Source organism: Dermacentor silvarum, chromosome 2 (genome assembly GCF_013339745.2).
Source record: "Dermacentor silvarum isolate Dsil-2018 chromosome 2, BIME_Dsil_1.4, whole genome shotgun sequence".
NCBI classification, from domain to species: Eukaryota; Metazoa; Arthropoda; class Arachnida; order Ixodida; family Ixodidae; genus Dermacentor; species Dermacentor silvarum.
In genome coordinates, this window is record NC_051155.1 from 90,504,567 (window position 1) to 90,524,711 (window position 20,145).

The 20,145-nt window shown below is 45.3% G+C and overlaps 2 protein-coding genes across 5 annotated transcripts in view; one reads left to right on the forward strand and one right to left on the reverse strand.

The window, feature by feature from the left end:
* Nucleotides 1–14,866, reverse strand: part of LOC119441613 (calpain-5-like) — a 70,360-nt gene extending 55,494 nt beyond the window's left edge. For 2 of the 4 annotated variants that reach the window (XM_037706218.2, XM_049661457.1), the window contains exons 1-3: nucleotides 14,693–14,866; nucleotides 7,226–7,404; nucleotides 1,313–1,444 (exon numbers count right to left, since the gene is read on the reverse strand). In XM_037706218.2, coding sequence (XP_037562146.1) covers nucleotides 1,313–1,444; nucleotides 7,226–7,390 — 297 coding nt within the window. In that variant the 5' untranslated portion in view covers nucleotides 7,391–7,404; nucleotides 14,693–14,866. Of the gene's footprint in view, nucleotides 1–1,312; nucleotides 1,445–7,225; nucleotides 7,426–14,648; nucleotides 14,670–14,692 lie in introns of those variants that run through there. The other 2 variants (XM_049661456.1, XM_049661455.1) reach the window with 2 other exon arrangements.
* A 193-nt stretch (nucleotides 14,867–15,059) lies between these two features.
* Nucleotides 15,060–20,145, forward strand: part of LOC119441615 (H/ACA ribonucleoprotein complex subunit 4-like) — a 111,909-nt gene continuing 106,823 nt past the window's right edge. The window contains 4 exon segments of the mRNA XM_037706220.2: nucleotides 15,060–15,168; nucleotides 15,467–15,513; nucleotides 15,608–15,694; nucleotides 16,035–16,205. Coding sequence (XP_037562148.1) covers nucleotides 15,144–15,168; nucleotides 15,467–15,513; nucleotides 15,608–15,694; nucleotides 16,035–16,205 — 330 coding nt within the window. The 5' untranslated portion in view covers nucleotides 15,060–15,143.

Sequence of the window (20,145 nt, forward strand, 5' to 3'; positions counted from 1 at the left end):
CCAATGGAAAGGTTTTTGGAGACAGTGCGCAATATGCGATTATGTATGACAAGATGGACCCTGAATACAAGGCAGCGAAGGCGTCCTTGCATTCCTCATGTATTCCTTGTAGTCCCAGTACCTCATTCTCCTTGTCTTTTGAATGCGGTGACGCCGCAACTGAAGGGAGCACACCAACATGATTATGATCAGTGGCAATGACTTCATGATCGACGACCCACCCCTCTTCGAAACTTTGCTCCCCTCACCCTCCCTCTCAACTTCCTCACCTTCGACGGTCTCTGCGCCGGCGCTGCCGGCCCCGTGCCAGCTTAGCCCACTCCCTGACGTTTCGTTTTCTGCCGTTATCGGGAAGCGAGTGTTGGCCAGCGTGGGCAGTTTCGTGGTCTTCGCTCGCTGCGTGCTTGCGCGCCGCGATGTTTCACGACTCCCACCGTTCATGCATCGTGCTATGGTGCATGAATACTTCAAGAACAAGTTCTTTTAATTCGAACAAATTTTCGGGCTCCTTCGAGTTTGAATTATCGAGATTCGACTTTACTAGGCTATACCAGGCAGGAACCATATCACAAAACATTATTGCCACACATGCGCATTACTTGCCTCTTAATGAAAGATGCCTTCCCTCAGGAACTGTTGTGGAAGTTGTTATGGAAAGGTGTCAGTAACATGCGCCATTAATCCAGAAACCAACCAGCCCTTCCAACAGCATTAGTTACGGCCAGGCATGCTTTGGGAACAAAAGAAAAGCACTCAACAGAAACATTTAGCCCTCGAGTGTCACCCTGTACACTGATAACTCATATTTTCAGCAAAATACAATCGAACCTAGTTAATAATGAAATCACATCAGTCACGATCCTAGGTACACACTTATATTGTTGCAAACAATCAGCAAATTTTATATTTACTTGTTATATTGTTATATTGCGAGAGGTACTGGGATCGATACCCAGCACCTCCACCACTTGTGACGTCTCGGTTGGAACGACGTTTATTAGGCCCGGGAGCTCGTCAGCGAACCAGCGCAGCACACAGGCGATGATGATGAACACATATACAGGCGAAGAGGAGGATAGGTAAAAGTGCGAGGATGATGATGATAACATACAGATGAGGAAGATGTGCGTAATAAACGCCCACAATATCCAATATTTCATTTATTCGTGTTCATTATATTTGAGGTTCGACTGTACATGCTGTGAGGGTTTACACTAGAGTAAATCAAAAGGAAGTGCGCGCAATGCAGGTTTGGTCAGTGGACAAACCCAAACACTGGGAATAGCAACCAGGGTAGCACATCCCACCGCACCTTGCCAAGAAGCTCATGATCGTGGGCCAGGGCTGTGCAGACCGTAACGAACCAGGCGTTGGCTGGCCGGTCGTGGCAGATGTTGCTGCGGACATTGCTGTCCGCAAACAGCTGTGCGTGCGAGGACAGCTCCTGCGTGCGCCAAGGGGAACATGCCTCAGGTAACTGCTTAACGGACGTCCCACTTCTGCCACCATTACCGTTCATGACACTAACTATCACTACTGGGGATTTTATAAATTCTGGTACCGTTGGCATAAATTCAAACGCGAATAAGCTGAAAGCATCTATGTACCAGAATCTTCCTGTTGAATTTCCAAGTTCACCTGCACTTATAAAAAGTGGCCTAAAGCAAGCAGCCCCCAAAACATACACACTTCTGAGACTAACCATTTTTGTAAAATGGCTAAGGGGTGACTCAACATCTCACTTCCACGTGATTACCTGTAACAGCTGTTTTGAGTACCGTATTTTAGAGATTATAAGTCGCACTTTTGTATAAGATGCACCCCCAGATGCATGTTTCAAACAAAAAAAGGAACTTGTCACTTGATTGTAGGAGCCGCAGAAATGCAGCGTGATGATTTAGTCTGTACAAGTGCGCTGGCTATTTCACTGACAAGCAATGAACTGAGATATTTAGAGGGTGTAGAGAATAGTTTTGGATAAATGGTGCCTTTGCACATGACATGTGGGAAAAAATAAGAAGAATGCACACATTGGTTGTGCGAGCGTACATGGTTTCCTGCACATATAAGTAGCATCGTTGTATAAAGGGAACTGCGAAAATTGTCTGAAAAAAAAAAAAAAAAAGTCGACAGCAACCTGCATCTCATACACTGGAAAACACAGTAGTTTTTCTTCGTTTGAATTTAAATTTATGCTAGTGTTAAATGTACAAACAAGTGCATGGAAGGATAGCTGTCACTGTAGCCCGAATGGAAGAGAGCCACAAGCATCACGCAGAGGTTGCGGGTATAGCTCCCACCAGCAGCAAAAGGCCTTTTCCTTTATTAAGAATAAGTTAACCTTACAGCAGACCCATCCCTTACCTTGATTTGGAATTAACGAAAACTGAATTATCCAAAAACATTCTCTGTATGCTTTCCTTCCCTTCATTTTGTGTTCACACCGGTTGCTACACAACTAAATATTAAATCCCTCTGTTCCCCTTCTTGCTTCAGTTAAGGTATAGTGCCTAGAATATACTGGCTAGTGTGCCGACCGCGGTCTTCCGGTTGGCACCGTTTGCAATGAATGCCGGAGGCTGCCGCTAGGAGCGCTGCAATGCGGGTGTGTGCCACGGCGCCACCCGCTCTTCATAGACCGCCTTGTTTTCACATAAGGACTGCTGCGCTTTTCGTATTTATAAAGCCGTAGGAGCAGTAAATTTCTCATGTAAAAAGGTGATTTCTAATATAGGGTTTCTTTTGACTATAAGAAGGCTTATTTACTGCTAGCGGCCTGCATTTGAGGTTACGTACCAGCTAGCTGTTTCGAGTGTCGAACCTCCGATGGTTCAATTTAGGAAAAGGATGCACTACATTCGTTTTTTAAGACAGTCCAGCTCATTGCAACGTAGGATTTTTAAAGTATACTTATTCGGCGACGTTTTACTAATAGAGAATAAGAATGCCTAATTTATATGGACCGGTGAAACTGACTGTATATAGGATGCTTTTTTTTCTCTGTAGACAATATAGATTTTTATTTTTAAAAAGTAATGAACGAAGCGAACCTGCTGTTTTCGCCGACGAGTTCATAAGCGAGGCGGACATTGCCGCTAATAACGTGAGCTTCAAAAGACTAACTAGCAAAAATTTATTGATTACATTTTTATTCGGGCCTTGGGGACCGAACGGGCCTTGGGGACCGTTGTCTAAATGGCAAATTAGGAGGCAGTTACATTAATGATTTTCATCCACACGCATCTTTTAAAGACCTGGAGAATCGCACCTAATTCGAGATATTCAAGTAGTGTGCGGCGAAGTTCGAATGACAGTGTACCGCGGCAAATCCTAACTCGACACACAGCCGCACATGCTTACCAGGCAAATCGTATATGTGACGCTTCAGTAACTGCCGCGACTACAGCCGAGACGTTCGGTTTGCTACTTTCTTGCGCTTGTCGTCACGGTATTTAGTCTGATACGACAGCGCGCGGTCGCCTTTTCTGCTCTCCAGCTATTGCTTGAATTCACCGTCGAAGTTCGATGATAAATATCTCGAATTAAATGCGACTTTTAAGGTAAAAAAACATAAGATGAGATAAAATGTGAGTGCCTTCATATTCGCCACTTCAACAACTGTATTAAAAAGGTAATTAAGAATTTTTGTTAATTCGCCTTCTGAACCTCCCGTTATTAGTGGCAATGTATTTCTGCCTCGCCTCGGAACTCATCTGCAAGACAACGCCATGTTGGCTGCTCTTATACAGCCTCTTTATAAAAAATCTGGATTGTCTATTAAAAAAAAAAACGGTATATGACTTCTCTTTGAGGATGCTCGTATATGTGCTTCGCGTGTTGATCATTATACATTTGACAACCATTGTATCGCATGCCGTGATATGCGACTTACGTTGTGCAGCAAGAGCTGCTCTTTCAGGGCAAAATATTAACTTTTGCTTCACTTGCCAGAATTTTCCTGTATGGCATTACTCCTATTGATTGTTTGTTTTCCCCATACTTTGCTACACTTTCGTTTTTTTTTTTTGCGATAGCGTGTGGACACTCCAGGCAAATTTCCACCGTCGCCCTGATGTTCCGTATATAAAATCCAAGTGCGATATAATATTGCAGCCGAGCGAAAGCTTGCCAGGGTGAGCCGAGAAGGATGGTTGTTTGATTAGTATACGAGAACTATTTGGTACATGCAGAAAACACGTACAATGTTCCTCGTATATTGTACGTGTTTTCATAAGGTCTAACAAACATCCTTCAGCGAGAAGCATGCATGTCTCTATAGTACTGCTTCTTTGAAGCAGGATTTAGTTAAACTGCTTCGACGATAAACAAGCTGGAGCTGTTACTTAAGGCAACTTTCTTGATCAAGAATTATGCGTACCTCATCACAAGTTGTGCGACCTGTTTTGTCTTCTGTCATCATACCAACATTCAGAACACTACCAGTTTCTTTAAATAAAGGTGGCAAGTAAATTATTTTAAGTTATTCATTTCACCTTCTCAATAGGCATAAGGTAATGATTTTACTGGCCAAGATAGCACATTCATCCACGCGACTGGAATAGAGATCGAGATTTTATTTCATTTATTTATCTTAAAGACCCCACGAGGTCGTATTGCATGTAGTACAGATGGCAACTTTCGCTGGTGGTTTGGAGCCGTTGTACACCATCATTTTGCAATCCATCAGCGCTCGCGGCTTTGAAACTACGGCGTGGGGCGCACTCTTCTGATACAGAAGCTTTGCGGTGGACACCAGATCCTTCGAAGTTTTCCGATTCGGCACTCTCAACGGCTGAGCACAACAATTAAGGAGGCCACTGACTGGGTGTATCTGTGCCACTTTGATGGAAGTTCTTTCGCACATACATATATTTTGTCTCTTAATTTTCTACTTTGAGATACAAGGTTTTTAGGATACTTATGGAATATCGTACTTATCGCATCGATTTCATACGCGATTTATTGCGGCGAAGATGGTTGAAAACGCCGTTCACGATAATAGAGAATGTGCGTTCGGTGAACCAGCTTTTTAAATATTTTTTACACACCACAGCAGTTGGCGTCAGCGTTTTGTCGTTTCTTTTTATCCTTCGTTCCTATTCTGCGAGCCGTGTGCCATTAGATGGTGCAGTGAACAAGAATACAAGCCATTTGCTCGAGCAGTAACTACTTCATCACAACCACGCAAAGCTTCACTGTCGCTGTGGTTTCAGCATTCTTTCACTGCCGTCACATAGTTCTCCTACTCACAGACACAGGAGCAGAACAACCACAAACTCACTCGAAGCTTTTCTGACGCAAAAACAAACACGCAACACCGTAATGACGCTGAAAACGCAAACACAGAAGTCGACGCAACCACTGCGAAACTGCTCTAGCCAAGCAGACGACATGCGCAGTCGGCACCCACCTACACAACTGCGACCTCTGCCGGCCACCGTGGGCATTCATTGCAGATGGTGCCACGCTCCTCCATTGAAAACAGCGGGTGGTCGGCACACTAGCCAGTATATTCTAGGCACTATAGTTAAGGTATGATATCCTCACTCACTCACTGCTATTCTACAGACCCAACAATTCACAGTGATATGCATTTCAAAAGGCTTTCAAAGCAAGTGTTTTCGATTGTGATCCAAGTTTTGGCGTGAATGATACACACAACATTGGTAAAGAAGGATGCCATGCAACATTTGAAATTGTCCAATATCCCCTTCAGACGCCAATTAATTCTGTCCATTGAAAATTTTGTTTCAGCAAATTTCCTGCACCTCTAGCATCATACAGAGCATAGGTCTGCAGAATTGTTAAGAAATTTTCAATCCTTCAGTGAGTTCTGTCAAGTTTACGGAATGAACGCCATACAGGAACTCTCAGGAGGAACGTCCCGTATGGAAACATTGAGCCTGAGTACATTATGTATAGCATACTTGGAAAGAACATATCCAGTCACTCACAACATATGCCTCCTGATGCAGAGCATTGCAAAAGACAGTGAAAGAAGCAAACACACAATGTGATGACACACCGATGCCGTAAGCAAACATCCAGGTGGGTACTTTCCAACTTATTTCACTAATATACTTTACATATATTATTCAAACTGGCAGCACATATCCATTCAGAAGCATTTTATTAGTCACCAGTGGTATGAAGAACGTGTATGTTGAAAAAAAATGAAAATTCAATAAGGAATAAATTAGATTGAAAGTCAGTTACATGATTGACTGTTGCTCCGGGCCCCAATCTACTTCGTTCGATAACTTCCCCGCGACAGGCTCATGTTACTGTGCATTCGGTGTAGTTGTGTGCACATGGGAGGTGCTGCTCCTATGAAGCAGGGGTGACTGTCTTACAATTTGAAGATGTATGCGATTCGTTCTAAATATTATTTTTACCAGTGTTCTTGCTTTTGACCTGCTATCCTAGCAAGCACGTGCATGCAGCTCAAGTTGCTGCCAAAATGTCACTGGAGTCTTGGAAGAGAAAGACTGAGACAAGCAAGGAGTGCGCTGAATGATTCTGATGCAGGACAGCTGTGGTTGTTGCTCTCGCGAAGAGGCGCCAGTTCCCAAGCGAACATGTATAGTTAATATAACCGCCGCTCAATAATTTACAGTCATTCAATAGGAAAAAGTTACAGGCAGCCTATGAATCCCTCATCTTTATTTGCGCCAAGCAATTTACGATTTGGCCAGTCTCTTTCAATTGAAGCAATGTGTGGCCACGGTAGTTTCCCCACTTATCTACCTCAATGAACACAGCACTTGCGTGCACCGGGAGATGCACTGTCTCATGTTTCATTATTGTCATTGTCATGGTGCACAGGATAAACGTATTAAACTGTTCATTTTTTACAAGCTACGTGCATTAGTTGATCTATGCATGTGATGCCGTTGTGAATGGCATCACATGCATAGAGCAAATAACGCATGTAGGTATCCTTTTAGAGGTCAGACTCCAAGCAAACTTTATATTTCACTTTGCTTGGAATTTTAAAATTTTAGGCATTTGATTTGACATTCAAGCGTCGTTTTTCTCATATATTTGTATTTAGTAGTTACAAAACTTTATCGTACAAGCACCCCAGCCTTTATTGTGTCGGTCTTGCGTTGTTCTGCACATTTACCCACCTGATGAAATCTCGTAATGAGATGATGGCAGTATATACGAGTAAATAAACGAGCTTGCAAGGAAGAATGCACGACTCTGACAAGACTATACTAACCGGGGGTCGTCTCCACTCCAATTGGGGACCCTGGCCCTTGACGTACAGGGATGTAGCATCTGCAGGGAACGCCGTGTCAACAAAGGGCTGGCCCGACTTTAGCGCTTCATTCCGCACGGTCGTGTAGCTGCGGGTAGATCCGGCTGAGCCTTTCCTCCTGCCCATGGCCACCTCCTCTCCTGCATGTACAACAGATATCCCTGCTGCTCTTACTTACTTTCATGTGCAGTGTAAACTTTGCCTATGACTACGTTGTAGTCAGTTGTCTGGCACTTAGCACCGAGGCTACGGCTTCAGGCCAGTTTTCATATGTCGATGCGAGATAACGAACAAAAAATGCAGAAACAGTATGACTTCAATTCACACCTACACCTGATCTATGTTAGGGAGTATGCCGTGAATGGCACCATACCACGACCAGAAGGGCTGCACTTTTGATGGATGGTAAAGAGTAATGCAAGCTTCTCACAATGCCTCAGAATGAAAAAAAAAAAAAAAATTACACTCTAAACCTGCTTTTGTTTTGCCACTAAGGTCAACTGCTGCAGCGGTTCATCATTATTCAACATATTATTTGTTGCCTTGCAAGACAGCGGTTTCGAGAAGTCGGAGGAAATTGACAGGCGACCTTTTAAGTAAGATCGTACTCCCAGCTGCGTGCACAGGAATAATATTTGAGTAGGGTACTGGTTTGGGCAAGTTGGAAGCAATCCATGAAGGTATGCGCTTTTGTGCACAGACAAGAGAACAAAGAACTTGACAAACAGAAGCGCAATGTTTGTACCATCATGAATAATAATCAGCGCAGATGTTCACAATGATTTTGTCTTGTGACGAAGCAAGTGACTAAGTGCGAGTGAACATTCATCCGTGGATGTGGATTCACCCACTGGCTCTTCGTCTCTTATTTTCTTTCCCCCTTTCCCGTTATTCGTATGCAGAGAAGCCAACCGAGTGCAGCCATGGTTAAAATCCTCGCCGAAAAAAAAAAAAAAAACCTTCTCTCGTTTCTGTTTGGTTATGTCCTTTTTCCGTTGCATTGATCGCATATAATTAGGCACTTTCCTTTGCATTTAAACTGGTCTAAGAGTTACGATGGTGTTGTCTTTCACTTTTTAATTTTTTATTAGGTAATTGCTTACCTTTTAAAACTACAATATGATGCCAGAATTCCTTGAACTCACAAAAAGTAACTTTTATATGGCCAGTTATTAGCAGCAACCATGTAAACAAGGTGATAATTCTGTAGGCAAGAGACTCAAGATCACATTTCAATAACTGAAAATTGAATTTCTAAAACTAATTTTGGCATGCCTTCTCTTGTGTTAACTGAAAACTTGGGACCATAAATATGACAAAGACATATAGACCACTGGACTGTGTGAAAAGTTAGGCACTTTGGTTAATAGTATCCATTTATGCTACGACAATTTAATACTAAAACTGACATGTTAACTGCAAATCTTTAAAACAGCTTTCATTCACTTGTCAAGGTGTTTTATTGACAGGGTACGCAAGGAGTGAGAGGTCGAACTCGGTGCGGTAGTCAGAACCCTCCGAGCAGTCAGAACCGGCCCCATGCGTAAAGCGCTGGTGATGCGCCTGACTGACCGACACTTCTTCGTTACATTTCATAAGCTGGAGATGCGCCGGACTAACCAGTGCTTTTTCTTCATTACACTCTGAATGTTTGGATGCTCTTAAATAAGCTCTTTGAATGGCCATCTCTGAAACCAGTGTTGAAAACTTCGCCGTGAAAACTGCTCTGGACAAGAATGTATAAACTGAATTCATTTAGAAGCATTAAAAAGGGGCGTGCCGACAGGCAATGGACCATCAGCAAAAAAGATGCCACCCCAAGCACGGGAAAAAGGTTACTTTCCAACCACAAACTCTCATCCCCAGACTAGTGGAACAACATTCCCAGTTAGGCTTGTTGGCTGTCAGATGGTGTCAGATATAAGCTGACAGATGGTTTAGTCAGAACATGAACACCTGTCAAAGCAGATCTTCACCTTTTTGTTAGTGATCGGTTGCTGGCCATACTGACTTTTTGTCAGACTAGTGGAACAATATTCCCAGTTAGGCTTGTTGGCTGTTCGTCGTACAGGGGATCTGATGACGACTAAGAGAAGCATAAAGACACACACACACACGGAGACAGCTGCACTTTCAGCAAGATGTTTATTTTCCTGGTAGACAGGTTTTATACTGATCACCGCAACAAAACAAGTAAGACATCTGAAAGACAAGAAAAACATTTTGTTGAAAATACATCGCTGTGTGCGTCTTCCCTGTCCACGCCTCTCCTTATGTGCTGTTCCCCTGTGCACAATAGTAGAACAAGCATTGTTCCCATTCAACAGCCATGCCTCTACGACCAACAAACTCTCACAGAGGAGTTTGCTGGGATTGTTCCGTGGCGGTAAAGGTCACTGAATGGAAACAACACATTCCTCTTTTGTGGGGCGCACATGACCAACATGAAATGTCAGGCAAACTTCACAGAAAGTGCCTTTGTGATCGCACTTCCTCTCTGGGAGGACTGCAAATTAGAAGTAGAAATCTAGTCTGTAGATGATAGTTTTTTGTAGAAGAAGAGCCTTGCAGGACAGCCAACTTACAAATTGGTTTTTTTTTTCTAATGGTCCATTACCAGGATTCTGCATTTGCAGGGTATTTTGGGACAAAAGCGGGAGGTGTTTTTTAGGGTTTATATTTGCAGCAGAAATCTGAGTTTGCTTGAGCTTGCTTCTACAGCTCAATAAAATTTGAATTTTTCTTGCTTTTCTAGCGTTATTCACCATTTAGCTTTGCCCATACCTAAAAAAAAAACTTCACCAGTAAAAAAAAAACAGCCGTATAGCATAAGGAGCGCTTTTTTTACTGGAAGTCAACATTTCCATAGCCAAAGGCTATGGAAATGTTGACTTCCACTGATACACTGATACAACTGACTTCCACTGATACAACTGTATAAGTGCCTATTTATCAATGTTGGCATCGATCATTGTGGTGCATTCTTTCTAATTTGAGTAAAGAAGCATCCCTTTCACTGTTCACAGTGGGTACATGAGAACCCGGTGGATCCACTGCACTATGTAAAAGAAAGGGAAGGCTAGTTTCGGCAATGGATCCTCCAGTAAACTAGGGCTCAAGGATTTCTTCAACTGCATATGCCTGCCACTCTGAAAACTCTCTTGCCAGCAAGGTGTGGCAAAAATGGCAGAAGGTGAGTGCTCGCAAATGTGTTGGATGCTTCTGGAAGTTCCTGTATTCCGTGTTCACGTGCAGTGCAAGTCAGCAACGCTTCACTACACAATTTCGGCTTGACTTTCCCGTAACAGCAGCATAGTATTCTCCGAAGCTGTTAATGACTTCACAGCACCTCTCCTTGTCTTTGTCAAGCATGCAGTCAAGATCCACATAGTTTATCGCAGATATGTCATTCCGTTGACTTCGCAGTGCCTGCAAGGCACACAGCAAGAAGATGCACCCCAATGCAAAAGAGTTGACCATAATTCTAGTAGTTGCTTAATTATACCAGTTCAGTGTTTTCTTTAGGGGCCCCAGTTTCATCAGCAAGTTATGTAAGGAGCTTGTTGTTATGGCAAATGCTTTCAGCTTTTAATACTTGTTCCCGTGAATGCTGTCGTGGCACGGTCACTTCACCACAATTAAAGGTTTCGAAATTTAGTTTTTCAGATAAATCCAAAGTATAGATTTCTTAATGGCGAGTGTTTTTGGGATTTCATTAGATTAATACAAAAATGCAGAACCCTATTCATTAGACAGAAAGCACCAAGAATAACTAATGCTTCCTGCAAAACAGTGACCTTGGCCAGACAAGAAAGTGGCAGCTGTCTGTCATATGAATCACTACTGCGACAAGTTGCAGAATAAACGTTTACTAGCCAGCATGGTCATGGCATAGTGATGTATTTGTGTGGATGGAGGCTGAACAATAAACAGGTGCACGCGTTGCTGAAGCATCCTTTATTTACCTTTCTTTATGTAAACGCATAAGCTACCAAGGCTCAGCCACGTGATTAGGTGATTATTAATGCTGCAAATTTTGTTTTTTTCCTAAGGCATAGCTTAGTCCCATTTTGTGGCTGCGAGTGCCACTTAATATAAACTGACATGGTGTAGTCAGAGCATGAACACCTTTCAAAGCAGATCTTCACCTTTTTGTTAGAGATCAGTTGCTGATCACACTGACTTTTTGTCAGGCATTGTGCCATGTTGCAGCGCGCTAAGTGAAAGGACATGTTTTGCAAAACACAGTTATTCAATGCTCAACCTCATCTGACATGGCTAAGCTTAACTGTGAGCTATGAACTACATGCGTGACTTCTTGTGCGTACCCTGACAAAGGCAAGCCCCCTTCATCAAGTCTCCGTGTGCCAGCAAACTTGACATTTATTGTCTGTCGGAGACCTCTGCAATGCAGTTTCTTTCCTTAGCAAATTATACAGGATGCAATCACATAGTGCATCAGAATCCCCCCCCCCATGGCGAATTCATGCAATTTTTACCTACCAAAGCCACGATCTGATTATGAGGCGTGCCGTAGTGGGGGAGTCTGGATTAACTTTGACCACCTGGAGTTCTTGTGCACCTAAATCTAAGCAAACAAGCGTTTTTGCATACCAGCACAAGTAGAATGCGGCCGGGATCGAAACCCCGACTTCGTGATCAGCAGCGTAACATCATAGCCTCGGATCTACCACAGCGGATGTGATGAAAACTGAGCATACATGCAGGTTTATTTTTTGTCAACTGTTCTGTTTGTGCTGCCAGTTATGAACCTCTACCAAGTGGCAGTTATGAACCTTATATGTGAAAGGTACTGTTAAGTGGCACTTTCACAGCACTCACTGGGCAAATGTGAGAGGACTATAGATGCAATCTCTTCAGCAAGCACATACAGCAATAAAAATAAACTTTATGGGAGGCCTAATATTGTCATGGTAATATTCAAGAGGATTGTCGAGGAAGAAGACGCTTTCGATCGGGTGCGCATTCTCGACCATATGGTTCAGCGCTTCATCAACTTGTAAATATATTGTAAAACCGTTTTCCTGTTGTATCTGCCTCCACGTAACATCTTGGTGGAGGTGCTGGGGTCTAACTCAAGACTGAGCTCCGCAGCGGCCGCCGCGTTGCCACTCTAGGCATGTATATCAGCAGCGACACTGCGTCAGCAGTGGCTGCCATGCTAGCCGTCATCCCCTGGCTCCACCCCGTGACCTTTTCCGGCACTGATGGCGACGACGACTGGATTCGACACTATGAATGCCCAAGCACACATTACATGTGGAAACCGACCTTGATGCTGGCAAATGTCATATTTTATTTAAATGTAACTGCGAAGGACTGGTGCAATAACAATGAAGAGGAGCTCACAAGCTGGAGCCTATGTAAGACAAAAGTTTGCGAGTTGTTTGGCCAACCTGCCGGCTGCCAGTGTGCTGTCAAGAAAGAACTTGCCTCGCGTGTGCAGACGTCTGCCGAGTTGTACCTGATGTACATTCAGGATGTGCTGGCCCTTTGCAGCAAAGTTGACGCCAAGATGACAGAAACCAATAAGGTCGCGCACGTACTGAAAGGAATCGCAGATGATCCGTTTAACCTGATTATGTTTAAAATCTCTTCGACAGTCAACAAGATTATTACTGAATGCCAATGCTTCGAAGATGCTAAAGGCCCCAATGTATCACCCTCCACTTCGCCCGCCTTCCGAACACGGCAGCGACATCAACGTGTGAGAACGTTCGTACGACAACTCGGCCTTCAACGTCCGAGACTATCACCCAACTTGTTCGACGCAAAATCGAAGCCACATCGCCCGCACATTTAATGTGAAGGGCACCCAGTGATCCCCAACCGACCATGTCACTTATACAATCCGTTGTTCATCAGGAAGTGGCAAACGTGGGCCATCAAAACATCTGCTCTGTGAACCGCCCTGACCACAATATGGCCCTGACATTTACCCTTCGACCCTCTCCAACGCCATTGTCCTACTCCGAATTATAGCGATCTGAATGCGTGGAGGACACCTGACGACAAAATAATTTGCTTTCGATGTGAACGTGTTGGACCCATTTCACGGTATTGCCGATGTCCTTGGCCCTCGCCTTCTCGCCCAAGCTTCTCCAGCTTCCGCTATCCACCCCGAAGTCAGCACCAGGTAACATCCCAAGCTGAACCAGAAACATCTGTTGAGAACACTACGAACAGCGCCCAGTACTGCCGCTCGCCCTCACCATGATGCCGCCCTTCTTGTTCACCTCCACCACGCCCGTTACCCGTGCTACGCGCGGTGTTTTCCTTCGGGAAACTGACGGCTGCAGCTCCTAGAGGTGACGCTGCTATTACGCCCTGCAATTTTGGCTTTCTTACAAAGATACGGTTGATTGATATTTTTTTTACCACTATGGTTTCCATCTTAGGTTGCACATATCACTGGTACAGGCGGACCTAAAGGGGGCAGCCGGCCACCCAATGTTTACTTATGGACTCGTATTCCCCCTTTCTACCACCCTGGAGTGGCAAGTGATGAAATGCCCTTCCGAACACCCTCAAATATAAGAATCAACCCCTCCCCCTTCGCTCTCACAGAACAATCTTGGCGCCACCCCTGATCCATAAACAGAAAAGTACACATATAGTTGGCTACAAGAATGGCATGTGCTGTTGTGAGGGGCTTGCATATGATATGGGAATGAAATGAGGGTGGACGGGGGCTTTTTTTCATGGACTCTTGTCAGCGAGACATGGTGAAAAGGTCTCTAACCGTTTCGCGGTACTATATTACCTGACAGCAACAGTGCCTGATCTGTAACACACGGGAGTATACATCACCAGCACAGTCGCTCCATTGCTGTGCAGTGTTACAAGCAGATCAGTCGGTCTGTTCGAGTACACCAGCGACAAACAGTAAAACTAAGGGACATTGATATACTTAGCGCATGCAAGGTCTGCCAGCATTTTGTGCAGTGAAAGAAAGCTGCCCGCGGAGTGACTGTTGCCTTTCTCTACCCCCAGCTCGCACAGGTTGCCATAAGAGGAAACGGGAGAACCGCAAGCACCACGCAGCTACGAAGCGAGGCTGTGGGTATTATAAGTAAAGAACTAGACGTAGTAAGAAAGACAGCCTGCGACGAGTATATAAAAGTACCTTGCATACGCAGTGGTAAAAGTAATTAAAAGAAAATAAACGCTGACTGACAGGGAAGCATCTTTACACGTGAGAGGCGTTCCTTAGATGCGAGGCTACACACCAGCATTCAGGTGGCAGTCATGTGGCTACACACATGACGAAGGTCCCTCGATTATTTTTGTAATGCGACTTCGCGGTGTCCCAAAATGGACTGTTTAAGTGTGCGTAATAAAGCGAGACGCGTCCTACGCTCACATTTCGGGCACATCGTGCAGCCGACGGGATCAGGCAGCGCTCACCTCGCCAGGCGGTCGCGCCGGCTACATCGGCGGCGACAAAGCAGTGGACGGCCTGGGTCCGAGCCTCGAAGCGTGGGAGCTAAGGTCACCGTGGCAGAACCCGGCGTTCATTCATCGCCCTTCGCCTCTTCTCGCCCATTTCCATTTTTGTATTCGCGAGGGATTTTGGCCGCCCATTGTTTCCAGGCGCTTAGTTAGCCCGCGCTAAACTTGGCGTATGCCTTATAAATTAAGTATAATGTTTATGCTAATTTTTTGTGCATAAACTACTAAGCAAACATAAACAAATAGCTCAAATTAATAAACTTTTTGTTGTAAGCTTTTGTAAGTACTTTACAAGTTTGGCGATACGATCGGCAGCAACATCAGCGCTTTAGGCGCCCTCATCCGTTGGCTGTTGACAACACACCGGCCAATGTTTTCTTGAAACACGTGTTCGCCATCCCTGACCATGGAGGAAATCGAGGAAGCAAACGGTAACAACTCGTCGTTAGCACCAATTCTCAGAACGCATGAACCGGCACTTGTCGAAAAAAGAAATAGGGAAACTCTCGCTAACCGCTCTAAGCCAGTGTTTACCTCTTGACGCATCGCTCACATGCCATCCTTGGAAGTGGCGTCAACCCACTGATGGCGCGCAATAACCTTTGGCAACGGCACAAACACGCCGCGCGCAGCTTGCTGTGCCAGCTAAGCGCACGTGCGGCAACGCGCTGTGTGGATGCGTGCTCGTAGGGTCGATTTGCGTGACAGACGGTGGTGTTCTTTTTGCAGTGCTGCAATCGGGCAAGAAGGACCGGAAGAAGCGCAAGGCCCTCGGGGTAAGCGTGGCGACGTAAAAATAAACTGGCGGCGTGCACAGCGCGCGGGCATTGGCCTTAAATCAAAAGTTTGCTTTGATTGCTTGTTGTGCAGGATTTGCAAGCGGAAGGAGACTTTCTCATCGCACCGTCGGACAAGGCCGGGAGCCTCAACACATCCCAATGGCCGCTGCTGCTCAAGGTGCGTCTCCATAATTTCCCATTCTTCTGCCCAGTGCAGCGTTCATTTTGCACCCAAGTTTGGGTGTGCACCTAAAGTGTCTTCTCTGTGCCTGTCAGTTTCGGTATGTACAGAAAGCAGCAGTGCTGATCGAAGCAGCGGCCTTGTGAAGGTCCATCGATTTTGTTTTTATGGTAGGCTACTGATGCATGTGGCATTTACACCATTGCGTTCTGTTGATGGTGCTCATTTTGTCTGATAAAAGGAGCCCTTGATAAGTTTGTCCGGCAGAGGTGCTAATGCTGATGACAAGGTGAACACTGCCAGCTGAGTGATGCATGGTGTGTGTTTTGCTGTGCAGAACTTTGACAAGCTCAATGTGAGGACCAACCATTACACGCCCATGCCGCATGGCTGCAACCCACTCAAACGAGAGATCCGCGAGTACATACGCTCGGGCTTCATCAACTTGGACAAACCATGCAACCCGTCTTCCCACGAGGTGGTCGCCTGGGTCAAGCGCATACTCAAGGTGTGTACTCTCATGATCTCATCTCGCGTATTGTTTCGCTCTCTTGCTGGTTATCACTTTCTCGCAACTGTGACTCAGTTGACTGGCCATCTGCATGCATTTTGGGGACAAAACACGTGCGGTGACAAAAAAAAAAATGCTTTGGTAGCTCCGTTGCACAGAAGGAGGTGTGTCCAGTCTTCCTCAGCTTGTGTGCTGGGGCACTCAGTATTCCTGTGGCGCATAGTGTACAGATAAATGTGCAAGTTGGAACGCTGTTGACAGCTTCCATAGTGCAGATTTTGCCATGCTAATGAGCCCTTAGCATTGCGGCTGCATCAGCTCACCATCCATTGCTCGAATGCTATATTCAGGCAAGTTTGTGTAATTTTAGGGAGATATCTGTATGTCATGTCCAAAGAACCACAATGGCAGTTGCATCTGCTTCATTTAACACTACTGATTGTGCTTAAATCATTCAAAAAGTACTGACATTATAATTTGCACTATTAATTTCCTGCATTAAAGGAAGCTCCTAGACCTCTAAATCCTATAAAAAAAATTGGGATAAGCATCCCAGGTGCAGTAAGAATGTACATATTATCTTTTCTACAGCCAGGCTTGCTTTCGTTTCCCAAGAGGATACTGTGACTGTCGTGATTTTATGACCCATTATGCGGTCACATGGGAGCAGGGCATTGCAACCTTTTCATGCTGGCTCTGGTTCGCTCGGTCGTTTGCCATGCTGATAAATCGGCCCCCACAACGTTATATGGGGCGATTGAGCGAGTGTTGGAATGTCGCGAGGTCCTGCTCCCACCTGACCTCGTACTGTGATGTCACAACACAATATCCTCCTGAGAAACGAAATCAAAACTGAGTGTAGCAAAGCTATTATGTAAAATTCTTTAAAGCTGTGTGGTCAGCGTTGATCTTACGCTCATGAAAGCCCATGGCCAACGCGGTGTTATGTGCGGCGGTAAATGCAAAAATAAAAGCTATTGAGGCACAAAGCATTTCTGTCGTTTAGGTGTGCTTTCCGCTGATAGACATGTCAATGCGGACTCCCCTGCTTCATGTAGTTGGACGGCAGCGCCACTTTTGTTTTTTTTACGTCGCACATTTGCGGGCGTCCGCACTCGCTCTGTCCAGGAGTTGTCCGAATTAAGTAGTGTGCGGCCAAATATGTCCAAATTATCACTAAATGTTTGCCTCCACTAAATAATGCTTACTTACGCCTGCCGGGACCAGTGAATGAGGGTAGAATTGATGAGGATTTACTGTACCTCCTTTAGCCTTGGCATGCAGTCTGGTATGGTACAATTTTGCTGGCTACTGTCACAGGTTGCTTGTAAATTGTTTTCTCAGATCCTGCAGTCTGTAAGCTTGTGACGGTGACTGCATGTGCCCTCAGGACGTAGTAGCTAGGGTTTCCAAACTCTCCAGTGGACAAAGTCGGGACATAGAAAGGGAGCTGGCGACGATGGACCCTGTTAGGGCCAGGAGCTGCAATTCTGCGTGCGCAACAAAGTAGCACACATTTTGTAGTGCTACCTTACTGCGATTTACAGCAAAAAAGGTGCAGTAGTTGCCTAGATAACACAACTACCATTACAGACAGAGGTACTATGAATGGTTAGAGCCTACAAAATAACTATAGGGCCACGACAAAAACCAAACTGCTTTAGAGAAGAGAAGAACCTGCAACCGAGCTGTTAGGCATTGTGAAAAGGAAATCTGGTCTATTGATTGTTGTTCGATAGAAAGGCCATTAAAAGTCAGGACAGTTGGCCATCCTGGCTGGGTCAAGTCGAGACTCGGGACTTTCACTCAAAAGTCGGCACAGTTGGCAACACTGTATACAGTGGAATCTCGATGATACGAATCTCACGGGGTCATAAAAAAATTCGTATTAGCCGAAATTCGTATTATCGAAACACAATAAACCTAGATAAATTAAAGAGTCGAGAGGTGAACTCACTCAGGCACACGTACGTAAAAAGCATTTACAGTATAGACCACTTATAACGTAACCGTTTATAGTGCAGAACTGGCTACAACGCGGCCTTTTCCGACTCCCATAGATCTCCATGTATATGCGTACCGCTTACAGTGCAGCCGCGTGAGATGAAATTGCGGCTTCCGCGGGAAAATCTCGCCGACAAGGGCGGTAGTGAGCACGAGGTGCGCTCACCGATGGGAGAGGAGACGATGCGGAGGAGGAGCATGAGACATGGAGCACGAGTCCAAGGGCGATAAAATCGTCAGCACTGCGCGCCATATGTGCGAGTGAAAGCGCGAGGGGGACGCGCGCCTTCACGGACAGCGACCGCACAGCGGAGAGCAAACGTGACTTCCGTTGCGCGAAAAGCCGTGGGGGTATGGGAGGGGGGCGACGCTGTGCCTGCGGCGCCACATGCGTATCTTGCGACCGAGCGTAAGAGTAACTGGCGACGCAATCTCCCCACGCGAAAGGAGCAAAGCGGGAAGGTAGCGCGGGAGGGGGGGCTCCTACTTTGCCAACAAATGCGTTCTTGTACTGTGCGCCGGCTGTCGGTGTTGTCGTGCGCACCGTATCTTGAAAGCGCTCTCAAGTTCATTTATTTATTTTACCACATACATGGAGTTTCACATAAGTGGTTGGGACGAGGGAAAAAAAGCTCTCCACACGGCTCTGACCTTTGTATGCGCTGTGCTTACGCTGCTCAGTTTCCTTTGAAGCGATAGACCGCACGAACCTTCGCTCGCTGCGGCGGCCGCGCGTGGGGAAGCGCGCCCGCCGCAGCGAGCGAAGAGACAAAAAGAAAAGCACAAAAGCGCCACCGCTTCAAACTCTTCGCGCCTAGTCGCGGCTTCCGCGCTGTCCGGCGCCGCGTCCGCGTCTCCGCACCAAAAGAGAAAGGGAAAATGCGCGTGACTGCGCGCTGTTGTCTTTCGCAGCCGTCGGTGGGGCGGCGTTTTTTTTTTTTTTTTTTTTCCGTATCAACCGACGCGGGTCGAAAATCGTTTCGTAACAACCGTTCTCTAGCACGTTGTAAAGTAATGGGGCTCGGCCGGGACCTCAGAAAAATTCGTATCATCCGGAAATTCGTATTAGCCGTGATTGTATCATTGAGATTCCACTGTATATACCAGAGGGCAAAACAGGTCAGCTGGTTGGTTTCCACCAGCTTCTTTTATTTTCTGCAGCAAGTATCAAGTTGCCAAGGGACACATGTTGAAGTCCAAGTACACTTGCAGTATCAGTCTGCTTTGTGTTTTGCTTTTTTTTTTCCCCCATTGCTGAACTCGTATTGCTGTGATGACATCTGAGCTAGCCGTGCTTGTAAGCTGAGAACTTGGCTTTTGATAAACCCCTCCGATGCACCTTCCCTCAATATTTTGGAGTGCAGAGAAACGTGTGGGACCGTTCAAGCGCTCGATGTCTCCGCACTAGCTAAATTGGAAGTGTCATAAAATATAAAACTCTAAAGGAAAGTATGCAGAGTATCTGCACACGCAAAGCATTTTGTTGCATTTTCCTGCAAAGCAGAAGCACATTCTTGAAGCTTCCCCATTTTTTTTCATTTAGCAATGCCTTTAGTTCATAACAACTGTGGCGAAACTGTGTTTACGAAGATTGATAAAAGTTGGACAGCATTCTTTCTGTTTGAAGGCTCTGCAGCCTTGTTGACTTTCGACATGTGGCTTTCCTTGGTTGCGAATAATCAGACCGGTGCCACGCGGATGATCGTTGCGTGTGTTTGTGATCATAAGCATTTTGGTCAGATCTTAGTAACATTGACCAATTGCTGTAGTACAGTCCTGCAATACTACATAACTAATCAATATTCTGCAGAATAAAATTTGATCAGTTCATACCGTACCCGTACGGTTCTGTCGGTGTTGAAATATTTGGGCGCTTATTTTCCTGAAGCTTGTGTACGTCAAAACTTTTCCAATATTTCTTAAATTCATTGAA